Raw genomic sequence first — 18,609 nt, forward strand, 5'->3', positions numbered from 1 at the left:
AACAAACCAACTTCTACTCACTTTAGTCTGTCCACCAAGGCGCTAATTTCTGTCTGTCCATAGCTTTCATCCTTAATATACATATTGAGCAATGATTTCCTGTAAATGTGTTGCCTGATGCGTATAGTTAAGTTGTGCCCCTGATGACTAAGCACATGCATATCAACATTCCGGATCTACATGTGATCTGCTCTTAATTATGGGTGCTCGTTTTTTCATTATTTCCCCTGTTCATCATTCGCACATTCATCAGTTGACCAAGTAATAAAATAGACCTCAGCTTTTACGGTATATTTCGGAATTTGGAGTTCTCCGAACCAGAGAATGACGGGAGGCCCAATTGCCTCGTGGAGAACTGCAGCTCAGGGTCACTTGAGTCCTGACGAGAACGGAGACCTCAAAACAGACTATTCAAGATGGAGATTGTTAGATGATCGGGGCCGTCAGACCTGGCATTATTTGGAATCCGATGAAGAAAATGAGAAATGGCCTCAATCTGTCGCTGACAAGCATTTTCTGGGACTCCCTACGGTAACACCTCTCGCCCCTGCCGCCACGAACCGCATGTTTGCCATACACATAACTGACTATTCTACCACAGGGACTTCCAGACCTGCCGAAAGCAAAAACTCCACTGCAATGTGCCGAGAATGGCTTGGAATTTTTCTCCAAATTGCAACTTCCTCCAGGCAATTGGGCCTGTGAGTACGGAGGCCCAATGTTCTTGCTCCCAGGTCTCATAATCACGTACTACGTGACCAACACTCCGATCCCGCCGGAGTATGCGACTGAGATTAAAAGGTATCTCTTTGCTCGTCAGCACCCGGAGGACGGCGGCTGGGGCTTGCATATTGAGGCACATAGCTCTGTCTTTGGTACTTGCATGAACTACGTGGCGCTGCGCTTGATCGGTGTCAGCGAAGACGACCCTCGTATGATCAAAGCCCGCGGACTCTTACATAAGTTCGGCGGTGCCGTATATGGGCCTCACTGGGCGAAAGCTTGGCTCAGTGTTCTCGGTGTCATGGAATGGGACTGCGTCAATCCTGTCCCGCCTGAGCTTTGGTACGTTCCATTACATCTGCACATTCTCTTGTAAAATATCAACAAGAGCCTAACAATGGTATAGGCTGCTTCCGGATTGGGTTCCCTTTGCACCTTGGCGGTGGTGGATCCATATACGTCAAGTGTTCTTGCCAATGTCGTACCTATGGTCCAAAAAATTCACCCATCCTCTGGACCCGCTCACGAAACAGTTGCGTCAGGAGCTGTACACTCAGCCTTACGACTCTATCGACTTTGCAAGTCACCGGAACTCGATCCATGAAGCGGATAATTACTATCCCAAGACATGGCTTTTAAACCTGATCAACCAACTTCTCGTCTCTGTGTGGAACCCCTACCTCCGAATTTCTGCGTTGGTAAAACGCGCAGAGGACTGGACCTGGGAGTTGATTAGAATGGAAGATGAGAATACGGACTATGCAGGCCTGGGCCCTGTGAGCAACCCGATGAACATGGTAGCTTGCTATCTCCATGATGGACCAGACAGCTATTCAGTTCGGCGCCATCGTGAGCGTCTGAATGATTACATGTGGATGAAGAACGAAGGCATGCTGATGAATGGAACAAACGGAGTCCAAGTGTGGGATACCGCTTTCATCACGCAAGCAATTGTCGTTGCCGGTTTCGCAGATGACCCCAAGTGGCGACCAATGCTCACCAAAGCCTTGGAATTCCTTGAAGATCATCAGCTTCGGGAGAACGTCCCAGATCAAGAAAAGTGTTACCGTCAACACCGAAAAGGCGCGTGGCCGTTCAGTAACAAGACACAAGGCTATACAGTTAGTGATTGCACAGCGGAGGGCTTGCGGTCCACAATCCAACTACAGGAGATGCACAACTATCCAAAGCTGATCTCCGTGGAGCGGCTAAAAGACAGTGTCGACTGCTTACTTCTGATGCAAAATCCCTCTGGTGGATTCACTGAGTACGAAACCACCCGTGGCTCCGAGAAGCTGGAGTGGCTCAATGCTGCGGAGGTGTTTGGCGGAATCATGATCGGTTATGACTATCCCGAATGTACCACCGCTTCTGTCACCGCGCTTTCGCTTTTCAGCAGATTTTACCCTGACTACCGGGCCGACGAGATCAAGGCCGCGAAAGACAAGGCTGTGAAATATATCAAGCGCGTGCAGAGACCGGATGGAAGCTGGTACGGATCTTGGGGAATCTGCTTCACCTACGCTGCCATGTTTGCCCTGGAAAGCCTGGCTAGTATTGGGGAAACCTACGAGACCAGTGAGTATGCGCGCCGTGGCTGCGAGTTCCTCCTCTCCAAGCAAAAGGAGGACGGAGGATGGGGTGAATCTTATCTCAGCAGTGAAAAGCATGTGTACGTTCAACATGAAAAGTCTCAAGTAACGCAAACTGCTTGGGCTTGTCTTGCACTAATGGAGGCGGAATATCCACACAAGGAGCCACTGCAGAAAGCCATGAAGCTGCTCATGTCCCGGCAGCAACCAAACGGGGAGTGGTTGCAAGAATCCATTGAGGGCGTTTTCAACCAATCTTGGTACGTATCTCTGTTTGCAAACTCATTCTCCCTGTCAATAGCTGACCCTGGTCTAGCATGATTTCGTACCCCAACTACAAGTTCTACTGGCCCATTCGAGCTCTGGGTCTTTATAGCCGCAAGTTCGGCAACGAAGAACTGATGTGAGGCGTATTTGAGCCATGCCTTCAGGACGAATCCTTCATACGCCTGGCTGTCTCCAGGGTGTACCATATATACCATATACGACATACTGTCTAATGAATCAGCAATGATTGCTGTCTGTATTAAAGTGGAATGCTTAGCCTAATAATAATAATAATACCTACCTTTATAATACCAAGCGGATTTGTATGGATGAGTTGCCTGATCGGGCTAATGCCATCACGTGTGCTCCCCGCAGTCTCCAAAGAAAGTCATAGAACCAACAAGCTACCGAGAAAGAGCTATAGATAAGCTATGCTCATTTCATTTTTCAAGGAGTGAGCTCTCTTATACGAGAATATTTCCATATAGTCAATTTCCGGTCACCAGCTGAGGCGACCTCTAGTGCCTACTCAGAAATAACGTTCGACAGCATAGCCGTCTTCTAAGCTAAGTGCGGGGAATCTTCAAAGCGAGAATAATAGCAATAGCTTTAGACGAACAACAGAATGAACGCGGCGGCAGAGGGCGACAAGGCCCTGGCCAACTCTGACTGTCCCACTGCGATCCGGTACTTCACCCAAGCCCTGACGGAGCTTCCCCGCGCCCCAGCCTACTATATCAAGAGGTCCACTGCCTTTTCGCGGCTTAAGGCCGCAGACGGAGGACCCAACTTCCACGCTGCGCTTCTAGATGCTGAAATTGCGCTTACGCTTGCCCGAGAACGAGCGAAACGCGAACTTATACTGTCTGCGCAAATGAGACGCGGCATCGTCCTGTATCAGCTTGAGCGATACGGTGACGCAGCCTTCGTGTTCAGCACCCTCCAGGATAAGATTGGCACAAGTACAGAAGGTCAAGATAGATCGGAGAAAGTGAAGGATGCAATGGCTGGTGGCGGTGCTACACGTTCCTCCGCCAAGAAAGGCTATGAGCAGGAGCTTCCCATTTGGACATTGAAAGTGAAGGGAAAGCTGAGCAAGCTGGCCGAGGGCGACGAGAAAGCAAGGGTCACCATTGAGGAGTTTCCCAAGGGCGTGTCCATTCCATCTGAAAAGGATCTCAAGAAGCAGCTCGATGCTTTCAAGGCTGGTAAAGTCGAGGAGGGAAGTACTCAGGCACAGACCACCTCGTCGGACGACAAGACTACAGATTCTACGAAAACAAGTACTCGCACAACAGAGAGCCAGGCCACAATAGGCAACGCTCCACCCGCGATGTCCACCACTTCACCATCCACTGATCCCTCAACAGAAAAGGTTCGGCATGAGTGGTATCAGTCTCATGACTCCGTTGTCGTGACCCTTTATGTTAAGGGAGTGCCCAAGGACAGCGTTGACACCGAGCTTAAGGATGAATCGGTATGTGGAATTAAGTAGACCTTACTTTTTAACCCAAATCTCGTGCTGTTGATCCGGAGCTGACTGTTAAATGTCACAGGCTGCCATTCAATTCCCGCTCCCGTCTGGCGCGGACTACGCTTTTACCTTGGATCCTCTGTTCGCACCGATTGATCCATCCGCATCAAAGGTTTCCGTGATGTCAACAAAGATTGAACTTGTCCTACGCAAAAAGACAGCGGGCCAGAAATGGGGCGCCTTGGAAGCGTCGTCGTCAAGCGCCAAACTTGCTGATCGACAGGCGATTGTAGGAGCAGCCCCCGCAGCCGAAAGCGGGCCTTCCTACCCAACTTCCTCTCGCCGCGGCGCTAAGGATTGGGATAAAGTCGCATCGACACTGACAGCCAAGAAGTCGAAAGGCAAGGATAAGGAGCGGAACGCGGAAAAAGATGCAAAAGCTGGTGAGGACAATGGCGATGAATCCGATGGTGCAGATTCCATCGACTCTGACTACGGCACTGGCGATCCAGTGGATGCTTTCTTTAAGAAACTGTATGCCAACGCGGACCCGGACACCCGTCGGGCCATGGTGAAGAGTTACGTGGAGAGCCAGGGCACGTCTTTGAGCACCAACTGGAAGGAAGTGAGCCAAGGCAAAGTGGAAGCACGGCCACCCAGTGACTAGGTCGATTAAGCTCACAGCTAGGGTTAATTCGCCTAATTCATGCTTCCAGTAGAATATCTGGGAGGGGAAAGCGTTGACAGCATTACGATTGGGTACGCATTGCATCTAGCGGGTGTTTTGCTTCGGGTGTCGTTCCTTACTATCGAAATCCATCGCATGGCTATAATATGAAGAAGAGATACCTTTCTAACGAGTTTTATGACAATATTCTCTTCTTTCTCACATATATCTTGCGAACAGAGTATCATATCAGTAAACCAACCAGCGGAACCCCTAGGAAGAACTCCACACTAAGCGCCTTTTTGGATCCATCTCTGACTTGTATCGCTAACAGTCGCCCAATCAGTCACGGGCACTGATCTCATCTATCTCGTCTCCGTTTTCTTTGTACAAGAAAAATTGAATGAAAATACACATATCAAGCAATAGAGTTCCAAAGCTCCCTATCAACCACGACAGATTAACAAGCACATATCGGCCGTAGAGCGCAGCGGCTTCTCCGGGGCGACAGCCGTGAGAGTGGCGAGAGTGTCGCTTGCAGACTGGGGAATAAGCCAGGATAGACAGTACGTAGGTCAGGTTGCCGATACATGCGAAGAGGAAAAAGAGTAGTGAAACCCCTTCCGTGGATTTGCGCCGGTAATTGAGAAGAATCTGGGGCAGACGTGACCCAAGGTACAGGGCGGCGCATAGATAGCCAAATACCTGGCCCAGGGTGTCGAAAGTAAGAGAGGATGAATCGCTGTCATCTCCAGGCAAGTCTGATTCTTCGTTCTTGGAAGAGCTAGGGCTGACATACCAGCCCAGGACTCCTGCAGCGCAGACAAGTGCAATGGTAGTCAAGTTAAAAAGGACAGTCTGAAGAGTGGAAACGCGTCGAGCAGACAAAGATTTCTTAGAAGGCGGTTCAATGAAGGGTGTTGCGGGAGACAGATGTGTGCCGTCGACGTTCGGATGGATAATCTCCCGAAAGGATGTTGCAGAGTGTCGCCGATGGTCCGAATGCGATGGTAACGGCCGCACTTGTGTAGTTGTTGCTGCTGGGCCCGCCTGGCCTGACTGATAGTGAGGCTCTTGCGCTTGGACGTGATGTGAGTGGCCGTTAGACTTGGGAGGAAGTAGAGAGGTATGCTCGGTTGCCTTTCTAATCTGCGAAGGCTCATCTTCAGTGTTGATCTCTGCGGGAGAAGTGGGACTAGACGGTTCATCCCGCAGCGTGAATCCCCGGTAGTAGAAGCATTGGCCCAAAAGAACAATGTCTGCGAGGGTGTAGTAGACGGCGAGGATGATCATTGTAGGTAGCACGCCCTGAAGGACGGCACCAAGTATGTTGAAAACATCCCCTGCTAGCCAGACCACGAGAAAGAGTAAAGAGAGTCCATCAGCAGAGCCACGACGGAAATTCTCAATGATCTGCGGTGAGAAAACCACGACCCAGCAGGCAATGGAAATTGACCTATATGCGCCAGTCAGTAATCACTGTAAGGACACTAGTTTCTTCTCGACGTCGTCCCTCCCCCACCAATCCTCTCGTCTTGTTACAAAGAGAAAGCGAAGAGCTTAGAATCATACCCGCAAATACCGCTTAGAGCATCTAGATCTAGATTGCCAGCCTGGGAGGGAAACATGTCCGAAGAGGACGAAACAGACGAATTGGACCAAAATCCAATTCGCTCAGACGACTCGAGAACTTCTTATAAAGAAGAGGAAATGTTATCTGCACGCCGAATTCGAAAATTATCTGGGAATGAAGGTGTGACGTCGCGAAGACTCTGCTCTGAATCAGTCACGTGCCAAAATCCGGGGAAATTCAGACCCATACTATCTATGTTCTCTAGACCAGATGTTGGACTTACTCTTGTAAAAGCTTGCTTTCCAATAATATATCTACAAATCCATATTCACCTCCGTCTAGAGAAATCAAACTCTCTCATTTTCTGTCAATTCGCAAGCAAAAGCTTTGACGCCAGCTCGCACACTCACTGGACAAAATCTCATCATGTGACATCAAGATTAGTCATTATGGAGATCTTATGTTAGTTACATCATATCATATTCACGGGCCTACCATAATAAAGCTATCCAGTTCCCGTGAAAGTAAACCTCCGCATACTTCCCTGAGCCTTTTGGATAACTTACGACCGCTTCGATCTCCGTAGCTTCCTTCAGCCAACAATGCGTCTTCAATGACGAAACCCTCGATCCGTATACCGCTGACCGGTCCGCTGCCTCCACCGATTATTGTACCAGCATCTGCAAGCACACTTTCAGGAGCGATCGATGCCGTCTTATCATTTTTCACAGCTCCTCCATCCCCGTATCTTCGCGGAGTGGATGTTGGCCGATATTCGCAGGCTGTTCTCTTGACTGGTGCCGGTATTTCGGTAGCGTCTGGACTATCCGACTATCGTGGAGAGAACGGCACCTACGTCACGAACAAATCCTACAGGCCTATATATTTTCACGAATTTCTTTCACGACATGAGTCTCGCAAAAGGTACTGGGCTCGAAGCTTTGTTGGGTGGCCGGGGTTGTTGAAAGCTGAGCCCAACTCGACGCACCGCGCCATCCGAGATCTCGGCGCCAAAGGCTTCGTCAGTTCCGTTGTGACGCAGAATGTTGACTCCTTCCACTCAATTGCGCATCCCGAGCTACCGACCATTGAGCTTCATGGCCACTTGAAGTCTGTCGTCTGTACTAGCTGTCGAAACCAGTTCTCTCGCGCTGAGTTTCAGAAGTCACTCGAGAGGCTCAACCCCGCCTGGGCGGAGTTTCTTACCCGCATGGTCGAGGCGGGAGCTCTCGACACGAACAATCCCGAAGAACAAAGACGGAAAGGGTTTAAGTTAAATCCAGATGGTGACGTGGACTTGGCTGAGGCTCCATACTCCACGTTTAGGTACCCATCTTGTCCTACCTGTTTGGAGAACCCTCCAAGACTGAAGGATGGCACACAGGCCAGGGTAGAAGTGGAAAAGGATGGGGCATGGCTCCCTTCGTCTACAGCTGGCATTTTGAAACCTGCGGTCGTCATGTTTGGTGAAAATATTGACCCTGGAGTGAAAACAGCTGCTGAAGAGGCTATCGATGATGCAGGGAGGCTACTGATTCTAGGAAGCAGTCTTGCTACTTATTCAGCGTGGCGATTAGTTGAGAAAGCCCACAGGAGAGGGATGCCCATAGCCATAATCAATCTGGGAGGCGTCAGGAATGAATCGGTCCTATTTGGGACGAGTAGCGATGTCTCAGCCTCACAGGTCCGTTGCAGCTTTCCGTCTGAGGCGATTCTTCCTCCGGTGGTGTCGCTGCTTCCGAATTTCAATCACGGATGAAAGATAGAGCCGCGAACTGTATGTGATGTACACTGGATATGTCCAGAATAGGTACATGTATGCATAGAATGATAGGTATTTAACACTTAGGACCATCTATGTACCCGAGAAACAGTTTATTGTTGGATAGCAGAACCGAAACAGAACTATCTAGAACTCCTTCGAATGTCACAAACACAAGATGTTTCCTTAAATAGGAAAACCTCTCCGATTCGATTACATGGAGGGAAGATTGGTCAGTTACAGGCGCTGGATACCTTATTGTAGAGCCGCGCAGGGTGGATAAGCAACCGCCCGCGATTTGCCATCCCAAGATAGGCCGCGCGGGGCTGGTTCAAACAAGTTGCGATCAGATCACCTCCGAGCATGGACTATCGGACCCCATCCAGAACCGCAAGGGATTCTCGTTCAGAGTACAACAACCCTTCTTCTTTTTCCGAAATCGTATCTACCCTTGTGTCTCCCAAATCCTTTCTTTTCAGTAATCAGCGCCCAAAAGCCTCGACCCAACAGACTTTCGTCACAACCAGAGGTACCATCTCTTCTCAGGCGATGGATAAGGCGCAGCAACCCAGCTCTTTCCAGCAGCTGGAAAAGGTGCGCGAGACTGCTTCTATAACCGCATGAAATATTGTAAAGGGAGGCCAGTACTAACTTCTGCTTCGTCTCTAGCTGGGTGAGGGTACATATGCTACCGTACGTTCGACACTCTTTCCGCTTCCCCGCCTGCGCATCTCATTCAATTCTTCGCAGCGATATTAATATCAATATTTGCAGGTTTTCAAAGGACGAAACCGCCAGACCGGCGAGCTGGTGGCGCTGAAGGAGATTCACCTTGATTCGGAGGAAGGAACACCATCGACAGCCATTCGAGAGATCTCGTTGATGAAGGAATTGAAGCATGAGAGTATTGTCTCGCTTTATGATGTGATTCATACGGAGAACAAGCTCATGCTTGTGTTCGAGTATATGGATAAGGATCTGAAGAAGTACATGGACACGCGAGGCGACCGAGGTCAGTTGGACCACGCCACGATCAAGTCATTCATGCACCAGCTCCTCAAGGGCATCGCCTTTTGTCATGAAAATCGGGTTCTCCATCGAGACCTCAAGCCTCAGAATCTCCTCATTAATAAGAAGGGACAGCTCAAGCTGGGCGACTTCGGCCTGGCCCGTGCTTTTGGCATCCCTGTCAACACCTTCTCCAACGAAGTGGTGACACTGTGGTATCGCGCTCCGGACGTGCTGTTGGGCAGCAGAACGTATAACACGAGCATTGATATCTGGTCGGCGGGATGTATCATGGCAGAATTGTATACCGGCCGGCCTCTGTTCCCCGGGACGACCAACGAGGACCAACTGCAGAAGATCTTCCGTCTGATGGGCACACCTTCGGAGCGTTCGTGGCCCGGTATCTCTCAGCTACCAGAGTACAAACCGAACTTCCACGTATATGCCACACAAGATCTGGGACTCATTCTGCCTCAGATTGACCCCCTGGGGCTCGATCTCCTGAATCGGATGCTTCAATTACGGCCAGAGATGCGCATTAGTGCAGCGGATGCGCTGCAGCATCCTTGGTTCCATGACCTACCTCAACTACAGGCTCAGTTGCAGCAGCAGCAACAACAGCAACAGCAACAGCAACAAATGGCTGGAGGTTACGGAGGGATGGTCCCACCACAGCAGGCATACTAGATGTGTCAGGGACACCCCCCGATCAAATCGTCTTCTCTTACCTCTTTTTACTACTGCTGAATGCATATTTCCAAAGTGGGCACAATGAGATGATGGTTATAGGTTCAAAATGCGGGAGCGTGGCGTTATACCCGAAGAAGGACATCAGTGCTAATATTGGCAGCTTTTGACGTTTTGATAGCATGTTTGACTTTTGCAAGAGATAAAAGGTAGCCGACTTGTAGGGCATTGTGAATAGCGTTTTGTGTTCTATTTAAAGCTTTACCTCTTTCCAATACTGTACTAAATGGTGTCTTTGAAGCGCCAGTAAACAGATACGCTTATTTTTGCTCCGAGGCGTTAAGACGTCGCAAAGCGCAAGCTGAAGAAAAAGACCGCTATGACCGGAGAGCTGGGTAGTTTTGATAGCTTCGAAGTTTCACCAACTCCTTGCATGATCGAGAGAATCTGGTTTCTATCCACCTTCGAAATAGAAAACTAGATGCGTCAACCATCACTGTCCACAAGTTCAGCTGGGTGGGCCACGAATAGGTAGAATAGAAAGGTGTGGCGTCGGCTCGATTGACCTTAACATAAAGCATTGACAGATCCACTCCAGAGATAGATACTATAGAGTACGTATCAGGCACTGATCGCCAATTTTCATCTTTGTTCTAAGATGGTGGATAAATGTGCACAGCCTTCTTCGCTGAAAGAAGCCTGTGAGGCTTTGATATGCATAAGATCTGGGCGCCTTTCTTTCTCTTTTTCTCTTTTTCTTTTCTTTTCTTTTTTTTTTTTTTGCCCTTTGTCTTTCGCTCTGCTTCCCCTTTTCACTCCCCATGGAAACAGTCTTTATTCAGAACTAGTTACTCCTGATGATTGAGGATCAATTCCTTGTGTTGCTTCTGATGAACTAGTTTTAGGTTTGCCAGAGTTTGAATAATAATGAAGCATCCAGTTCGTATTTCCTGTGCATTAGAACAAGACTACTAGTACATCTAATACGAGAAAGGTACAGAGAACAGACCAGACTCGGGGATCAACATCCCCGCAAATTTCCCATGCTCCACCGGGCCACATGGAAGAAGAATGAGAAAAGCAGCATAAGCTTAGCAGCCGCTGAATCTCTGACTTGGCATTGGTCGACTCGAAAGAATCTAGAAGACCGAATCGTTTCATACTTTGTTCCGGCTCCGTTGACGACAGGCATTCCCTCTGCTGTTATTGGTAGCCCTCGAAATTCATTAATATTAGGTATCGAAGATGGTTTGTCTTCCTTCGACAAAAGCATGTGAGCAGGCTAAAGCCCCCGGCGGAGCAGTGGCTATATTAGCCATAAGGGCCGAGTCCTGAATCCTGAAGGGACCTGTCTAATATTGATTCGACAAACTCTAAACAAAGTCTTGATATCACCCACACTTATGGAGTAGGTTTCCCAGGAAGTTGATTCGCCTCCAGCGCCCGAGTGTGCCACCGACTCTGGTGCGATCTTGGATCGTACCTATTACTTGTACTCTCTCTTCCGTCTTTTCTTCCTTGGCTACCCCTCTCATTCCTTTTTCCTATCTTCCATTCCTTGCATAAATCTGTGAAGATTCTTCGATAGTGGTCAGTCTGATCAGCATGTTCTTGGCGATATGTCGCTCTCACAGCGAGAATTGTTCGCCATATCGACGACAGAACGCATATGCTCTGCGATCTCTCTCGCTGGCACAAGTATCATAATCATCTCTTTTCTCTCATCTCGATCCTTTCGCAAGCCGATCAATCGTCTCGTATTTTATGCGTCATGGGGGAATATCATGGCAAATGTAGCCACGATGATCTCTCAGTCGGGCATCGCCTACGGGACAAGCAGCTGCCTTTGTCAGTTTCAGGCGTTTCTGATTCAATGGTCAGTATCTCGGTCAGATTGCCGGTGTCTGGTGCTCATAGGTCATATACTGATGGTTGCTGTTCGCATGTCTCAGGTTCATGCCCGCTGATGCGTTGTGGACTCTTGCCATGGCATGCAATGTCTACTTGACATTCTTCCACAAATATAACTCAGAACAGCTGCGACAACTCGAGTGGAAATACGTGCTATTTTGCTATGGCCTCCCCTTCATTCCGGCATTCGTTTATTTCTTCATAGAAACCGAGGCTCGGGGAAAGGTTTACGGCTCAGCCATAGTAAGTGCAACGTTTGTCGTAGGGGAATCACTCCTGTGCAGAGTCACTTTCTAACTCGTTGTCGCTTAACAGCTCTGGTGCTGGGTGTCGCTCCCCTGGGATTTTCTTCGCATTGCGGTCTTCTATGGTCCAGTCTGGTTCGTCATTTCCTTGACATTTGCCATTTATCTGCGTGCTGGCAAAGTTATTTTCGAGAAACGACGGCAACTCGAGGAGGCTGAGTGTCCGGATTCTTGCGGCGAAATTGACAGCCCTATGGAGCCCGCTTTTTCCAAAAAGACAGAGATACATGTCACCAGCGAGATCAGACATTCTGGAAGTGAATCCAATCGATTGACCATCACGAGTGCCAGCCATATACCGCATCGATACCTTAGCCCATACTCGCCCTACTCTGTAACCATTGAAGGTGGCAGCGCGTCTGGTAACGACGAACATGTGCCAATGCGGACTTTGAGAAGCAGCCAGCACGATCCATACGCTCAGCGTCGTGCGACAGCGAGAGACGTGAACTCGGCCGCCTGGGCCTATACCAAATATGCGATGCTTTTCTTCATCGCACTGCTTGTCACTTGGGTCAGTTCATCATCTTCACCAGCAGCAGTGGTGTCAGTAACAGTCTTGTCTAATATTGGTACTTGGAATAGGTACCGTCCACAATCAACAGATTGTACGCGCTGATATATCCGCACAACTTCAACTTCGGCCTGAACTATACGTCCAGTTTCGTCCTTCCGCTGCAAGGGTTCTGGAATAGTATCATCTACATATCGATCTCTTGGCCTGCTTTCAAAGAGACGTATGCGAAGATCAAATGGCGAAATTCAGTGCATAGGGGCCCATCGCAACACATCATCACTGGACATGGGGCTGTCGGAAGTCTCCATTCGCATGGGAACGACAGCACTCGAGCGTTGACGGGTTAATCTGTTTTGTATAGTAATGGCTTCCCGCATATTTTTGTAGGTTGTTTTTTTTTCTTTTTTTAGTGCCATAAAATCCATGTCTGGTCCTGTCTGCGAACAGAGAATTCTAAGTCGGATGACCGACGCGTGGATATCTACATAAAATCTACATAAAGTCACGTGCTTATCACGTACCCCTTCCTCGTAGATTCAACTGTCCCACACCCCACACTCAACATCGCTGGACAGACCAACTTGTCTGCAAGATCGCAACAAGAAGAATCGGCTTGAAGCAACAATGGCAGAAGATACTCAACCTACCCCTGCCAATCACCCACAACAAGCAGCTTCACCCTCCCCGCCTCCTCCGGCTCCTGTCCCTCTCACACCAGGCCCACGCGCGTCGCGTCTACAGCAAGTCTTCGGCCAGGCCCTCGCACGAACATTGCGCGCAAATTCATACGCGAATTTTTCAGGGTGCTTCCCGACACCTGCGAAACATGTGCCTGCTAGTTTGGAGTCGGTATGGAGACAACTGAACGCGAAACTCGAGGAGAGCGCGAAGGCGGAGTTTGACGATATCCTACATGAGCGTGACGCAGTGAGGCATCTGAATGAGCTCGATCGGCTGGTCGGGGAGGCAAGGCATAGGAGGGACAATGGTCAAGGCGAAAGTCGTGTAGCGTATGTCTCCAGTTGCTGATTTATGGGATGTGCTTGGGTTACTGGTCTGCTAACCTTTTGATACTGCATATAGTCCGCATACCTTAACCCCGGACGAACTATGTCGCGCGCATCTGACACCTTACCTGCAAGAAGCCCAATCGTCTTTGAACGCGAGAATTCAGGCCACCGAAGCTGAGAACGCAGAGCTAGCCCAGCATATACAAGGCCAAAGGGCGGAGATCGAAAGGCTACTGTCGAGTCTCGAGTCTATTGTCGCTGATGTTGAAGGTGCTGCGGCTGCAGCCTCGCATTTCAGCAAGGAGAATGACCTTCGCCAGGAGGCATTCAAGATGGACGAAGAAGTCAAGGCCAGGTCAGACATATGAACGGGCATCCGGGTGACTGTACACGTTGTACAAGCGACAAAAGGTTACTTTTCTGATTCATGGATGGGTGCGTATAATTGGTTACGACAACAAAGCCTCCATATCCACGGGAGCCAACAGACCGTCCTCCACCACGTCCTGAGCAACAGCTGTCAGCTCTTTAGGGGCGGCCGCCTTGAGCTGTTCCAGTTTATCCTTCTGGCCTCCCAGAGCGGCTGCGATCGCCTCTTTGCATGTCCCATCTCTTGTTTCCTCCATAGCTCCGTCTCTTCTTGCTAGGGCTGCAGCGCCTCGATAATACGTTTGAGCGTTTTGCAGTAGTGTTGAGGCGTTTTGTCCCGCCACGGCGTACTCCCACGGAGCCAGTCCGAGCCTCCACCTATGCATCTCTACGTCTCCCCTGGCCAAATGAATTTTCGGCAGGTTGTTTGCGTCAGGGAGTTTCGAAGCTTTTGTCAATGCGTCCAGTGCAGTTGATAGCGATTGCCATCTCAAGTCCAATGATTTCGCAAGTGCCTCGGCGCCGTGGGAAGGCGGGAGGTCGGTGAGTGCAGTGTTGAATGAGGTAAGCGCATCGGCTTTACTGCAAAGACCGTCGGGATCGGTAGAGATGTCCAAATCTGGTCCAAAGGCACGCATGATCTCTCTGTGATATGTCTCGACCTCGATCCTTCCGCTGCGATAGACCAGTTCGTTCAAGGCGCATACCAACCTGGCTCGAGCCAAAGACGCCTCATATTGTCTCTCTGACCCCTCGAGATACACCGGAATCCTCTGCAGGAGATCGGAAGAGTACTCTTCAACCCAAGCAAGTCCCACTCCGGGATTAAACGTGAGCAGGTTGCTGAGTGTAGTGAGGGTATCCAGTTGCGCAACAGCCGTCTCAACGAGAGTGTTTTTGGTCACCGGCTCAATAACTGCAGCCCATTGCTCGTGCGGTTCTGAAGGGTCTGATTGGCCTGCAGTATCCATAGCCTCTTGAGCCTGGTTCATTTCCTCCTCAGGTGGACCCATATACCCAGATTCCATCTGCTTCAATTGCTCTTGCATTTCGGTGTACCGCAACTCTTGCAACACGAGACATCGTTGGAAAAGTTCTATGGCCTCTTGAAGAAGCTTGATTGCTCCCGAGAGTTGTTCGTCGGATGGATGTTTTGTGTCGGTAGCTGCTTCTGCAAGACTTGTGAGCACTTGCGCGGTATTGAAGAGTGCATCTGCGTTGTCTTGTTCCAGATTGAGTGCCTCTCTATGCGATCGTAACGCTATCTGCAAGGCATCCAGCAGTGGAGTTGGTAACTGGGCAGCTAATTTAGGATGCTGGGTGATTTCATATTGGAGACGTGCTCTAAGCACTGTCAGTACAGAACATATATTCCCCCTTGGGCTTATCGATGGAAGAGCCGTGCAGCTGCTCGGCGGAAGGATTGTTCGTTTCAGACATACTTATTATAGGCCAGGTCGAACGCCTGAGGATGTTTTTGCAAGCCTTCATCATAGATTGCGATTGCCCGCATGAAAAAGCGCAAGGATTTGGCGGCATCGCCAGCACGCCATTTTTCCCCACCTTCTTCCTGTTCGACCCCGGCTGGACAAGGTCAGATAAATTAGGGTTACATTCAAGAGTATGAATGGACAAGTCTGTACTCGGTGGACAGGCAGTACCTACCCGCTAGAAATTCATCAGCAGTCTCTGGCGCCTGTTGGATATCAGCAGTTGCATGGTTGCGCTGCATATGACTGAGGATATAACTACCCGCTGGGTTTTTTTCTTGGGCTTGGATTCCTTCAAAAAAGCCTTGGTTTTCGGCATTCCGGTGGATCATGCAGGGACGATGTAAGCAAGTTCGACAATGAATGCGCCGCTTTTCGTTGGTAAATAACCAAGTGTAATTTATTAGCGAGGTTTTCTCGAGCTTGGTTGTTGGGTCAGTGACGTTTTTGTTTTTTCCCCATTTGGCCGGAGGGGTCACGATGTACGGGTACTGCTGTTATTATGATGGACCGACCGCCTTTAATACCGCATGGGTTACAAGCACTTTCGATGCAAAATGTCTCGACAATTACCCATGGATAATCTGAAGCTGGTTCTTGCTTGAGACCTTTTTCAATTTCATGATGTGCTCTACAATTGTTGCATATCCCTCCTTGTTGTCTCACTGTACTGGATACACTCAATAGAGCATAGCGAATAGCCAGTGGCATTGTGACACTGAAGGCAGTCAAATCGCAATGCAGAATTAGCGAAATCATACACTTCTATCAACCTTGCATCATTATTGACTGTGGCAAGTAGAGGCCATATGGAATATGTCCACATGTGGATATCTGATCCACTGGCTTAAGAGCGAATATCCGGGGGTGGAAAGAAGTAATGTAGAGATGTTTTTCACCATGATATCATAGCTGTAGTGTAGAGTTTATATAGATAATAGGTTCAACCTCTTACGGCATACCATTCTTATTAAATTCCGGTACGACATCATGGATAAAAGAAAATACAACTAGATGATTGGAAACCTCAATGGATCATCTCGCGTGGCAGTCAGGACTAAGGTATCAATTGGATGTGGCACGTGGAGATAAAACCTTGGAATAAAAGTACCGAAGTACTGAACGGCCTCACCCTGGGTAAGGTATTTCTTATGCCGTCACCATTACAACGACGGCTAGAGGCGATCATCAGCCCGGTGTTGGCATATCTTTTCTTCACCATAACCAGAGCCATGCTTTGAGTCTAGTGATCTTCCAGGCAAAACAATATGCTACAGACTAGGGATGCGAGGCTTTGAAACAGGTGATTGTGTCTTGCGCCCAACAATGGGAAAAGGAGCGCAAAAAGTCAGATAAAAATCTGTTGAAATTCGTAACCTGCGGCGTATGGGCTGACTCTATTCTTCCATCAGGGATGCACCTTGACCTCATGCTTGATGTGATGTCTCCATTCTCAAAGCGCTTCAATTTTTGAGTTTCTTTTATGGAAAAAGTTTTGCAGCGCATTGATCTACATCTAACTTCTGGGTAATCATATGCAGAAAGCTAATGCCGACCTGGGTACCTCCCTAGATAGATTTCTTACAGCTTCGGAAGTGCCTTAGTACTGTAGTTTCACGCTTGACTAAGTTGACTTTCTCTCTGCGCCCCCCCCTTTGACCCACTCGGCACATCCACTTTACTCATCCCCGGCTCTCCTGAGTTCTGAGTTCTGACTTCTGGCCTGCCTGTTCTGCGAAGTAGCTTTCTCATGCCATTTCTCTGCTCCCCTGGTTCAATATAATAATAACCAGCCATACAAACTCCCCGAGATCATCGTCATCCCACAATAACCCATTCTACCAAGGGTTTCCGTCTCGTTCAGATCGGTTATCACTCAGCAGCGCGCGGATACCAGACTGCTTAGGTTACTAGGTATGGGATCCTTATCATTACTTTCTGGTTCAGTCAATTAAACCCTCCGTACCGGAGTCTCGTCATCCCTTTATGAGTTTTTACTATCAATACTGATAATAAGTCACATATTTTTCCCTCCCTGTTCCCCCCCTCCTCTCTCGCTCTCTCTCTCTCTCTCCCTTATCCCGACAAGTCATATCCTTCGTTTCCAGTTTACATTGACTGACTCGCGCCGCCGTCAAAGAAAATAGCGTGATCCTGGGAAGTCTTTCTCTTTTCGACGGCAAGAGCAATACACTAGTACCTACACCCTCAATCAAACAACCCACAATTCAAACCACCAAGAACTATACCATCAGGATGGCCAGACAACCCTCATTGGACTCGGAGCGACCTATCATGGCCAAATCTGTAAGTTCATTTACGCTTTTCCACTTCTGCGGGTTGTATCACCTCGACAGAGTCGTCTAACCCGGCGCAGAATCGCACATCCAAGAGATTTTCGACCGTCAGCGGTAGCCCATCACTTGCACCATCGGAACAGACTATCGGAAGCCTACCTAGTGGTGATCCCAGACTGGCTGAGTTCAACCACCTGCGCGACGGCCTCGAGCGTCTAGAGAACAAACCCCTTCTGAAGCAACGTTTCGTCCCTACACCAGAGAAGAGCGACAACCTCAGCAAGCTGGCCCTTGGTGCAAAGGTTGAACGCGCGCTGGGGCGACGAATGACTGGCCAAGATGCCGTCATGCGGAAGCCCGTTCTAGACGAGAAGGTTGCTGCTTCGGAGACCACAGCAGCTTAAGCCCTTTCACCTGAAAGCCCTGGCTTTCCCTTTCCGATTTTCTCCCCTCAGATCGTTTGTATCCGGAGCTTGCTTTCGATATGCCTGCGCTGTACGCTTGCGCCGTCTGTCACTTTTTTCATGACGGAATCTGTAAACGAGTGTGATACCTGTTCTCTACCATATCATGTCCATCATACCCCCTTCATTTTCGAACCATGTTTTGACGCGTTCTCTGGTGTTTACGATTGTTGATTGATTGTTAAGATTTCTGTTGATTCATCGTATTCCGCCCTTTTTTTCCTAACTTTTTCTCCTATGCTTGTATATCCATGTCATGGTTGATGAGCGCCTATCTTTGAGACTGTCAATAGAACAGATGTGAATGGCACTGTAATTATTCTCGTCCCCTCTGTTTATTTTTAATGGACCTTCTCCTGTGCACACAACACTGGATTGTCGTTGAGTGAATTAGCTCATATATAAGATATGATTATAAGCGCTTATCTGTGAGGCTCATTGAATACTGTCATGACTCCGTGAGTACTACGAACCATCATCAGGCTGATGGAAG

At 49.0% G+C, this 18,609-nt stretch overlaps 8 protein-coding genes across 8 annotated transcripts; 6 read left to right on the forward strand and 2 right to left on the reverse strand.

Moving 5' to 3' along the window:
- Positions 1 to 324: 324 nt before the first annotated feature.
- ALT_6315 (lanosterol synthase) lies at positions 325 to 4,723 on the forward strand (the record flags this gene model as incomplete). The annotated part of the gene is made up of 6 exons (XM_089600049.1): positions 325 to 531; positions 602 to 1,065; positions 1,130 to 2,575; positions 2,632 to 2,718; positions 3,207 to 4,059; positions 4,139 to 4,723. 6 exons carry the CDS (start codon positions 325 to 327, stop codon positions 4,721 to 4,723), a joined length of 3,642 nt encoding a protein of 1,213 aa, XP_089455511.1.
- Positions 4,724 to 5,065: 342 nt separating this feature from the next.
- Positions 5,066 to 6,351, reverse strand: ALT_6316 (PQ-loop repeat-containing protein; the record flags this gene model as incomplete). Its single annotated transcript, XM_033560332.2, has 2 exons — positions 5,066 to 6,179; positions 6,296 to 6,351. The coding sequence occupies 2 exons, from the start codon at positions 6,349 to 6,351 to the stop codon at positions 5,066 to 5,068; spliced, it is 1,170 nt and encodes a 389-aa protein (XP_033416223.2).
- Positions 6,352 to 6,909: 558 nt separating this feature from the next.
- ALT_6317 (putative SIR2 family histone deacetylase) lies at positions 6,910 to 8,055 on the forward strand (the record flags this gene model as incomplete). The annotated part of the gene is made up of 1 exon (XM_033560331.2): positions 6,910 to 8,055. One exon carries the CDS (start codon positions 6,910 to 6,912, stop codon positions 8,053 to 8,055), a length of 1,146 nt encoding a protein of 381 aa, XP_033416222.2.
- Positions 8,056 to 8,421: 366 nt separating this feature from the next.
- ALT_6318 (cyclin-dependent serine/threonine-protein kinase phoA) lies at positions 8,422 to 9,753 on the forward strand (the record flags this gene model as incomplete). Its single annotated transcript, XM_033560330.2, has 3 exons — positions 8,422 to 8,652; positions 8,728 to 8,751; positions 8,833 to 9,753. The coding sequence occupies 3 exons, from the start codon at positions 8,422 to 8,424 to the stop codon at positions 9,751 to 9,753; spliced, it is 1,176 nt and encodes a 391-aa protein (XP_033416221.2).
- Positions 9,754 to 11,555: 1,802 nt separating this feature from the next.
- ALT_6319 (putative cAMP receptor-like protein) lies at positions 11,556 to 12,833 on the forward strand (the record flags this gene model as incomplete). Its single annotated transcript, XM_033560329.2, has 4 exons — positions 11,556 to 11,629; positions 11,706 to 11,907; positions 11,980 to 12,483; positions 12,555 to 12,833. 4 exons carry the CDS (start codon positions 11,556 to 11,558, stop codon positions 12,831 to 12,833), a joined length of 1,059 nt encoding a protein of 352 aa, XP_033416220.1.
- A 277-nt stretch (positions 12,834 to 13,110) lies between these two features.
- Positions 13,111 to 13,864, forward strand: ALT_6320 (PMF1/NNF1 family protein; the record flags this gene model as incomplete). The annotated part of the gene is made up of 2 exons (XM_033560328.2): positions 13,111 to 13,496; positions 13,570 to 13,864. 2 exons carry the CDS (start codon positions 13,111 to 13,113, stop codon positions 13,862 to 13,864), a joined length of 681 nt encoding a protein of 226 aa, XP_033416219.2.
- An 81-nt stretch (positions 13,865 to 13,945) lies between these two features.
- ALT_6321 (uncharacterized protein) lies at positions 13,946 to 15,674 on the reverse strand (the record flags this gene model as incomplete). The annotated part of the gene is made up of 4 exons (XM_033560327.1): positions 13,946 to 15,209; positions 15,308 to 15,449; positions 15,531 to 15,561; positions 15,618 to 15,674. 4 exons carry the CDS (start codon positions 15,672 to 15,674, stop codon positions 13,946 to 13,948), a joined length of 1,494 nt encoding a protein of 497 aa, XP_033416218.1.
- Positions 15,675 to 17,611: 1,937 nt separating this feature from the next.
- On the forward strand, positions 17,612 to 18,056 carry ALT_6322 (uncharacterized protein; the record flags this gene model as incomplete). Its single annotated transcript, XM_033560326.1, has 2 exons — positions 17,612 to 17,662; positions 17,733 to 18,056. The coding sequence occupies 2 exons, from the start codon at positions 17,612 to 17,614 to the stop codon at positions 18,054 to 18,056; spliced, it is 375 nt and encodes a 124-aa protein (XP_033416217.1).
- Between the last annotated feature and the right edge of the window lie 553 nt (positions 18,057 to 18,609).

This window comes from Aspergillus lentulus (genome assembly GCF_001445615.1).
Source record: "Aspergillus lentulus DNA, contig: Alt12, strain: IFM 54703, whole genome shotgun sequence".
Taxonomy (NCBI): Eukaryota; Fungi; Ascomycota; class Eurotiomycetes; order Eurotiales; family Aspergillaceae; genus Aspergillus; species Aspergillus lentulus.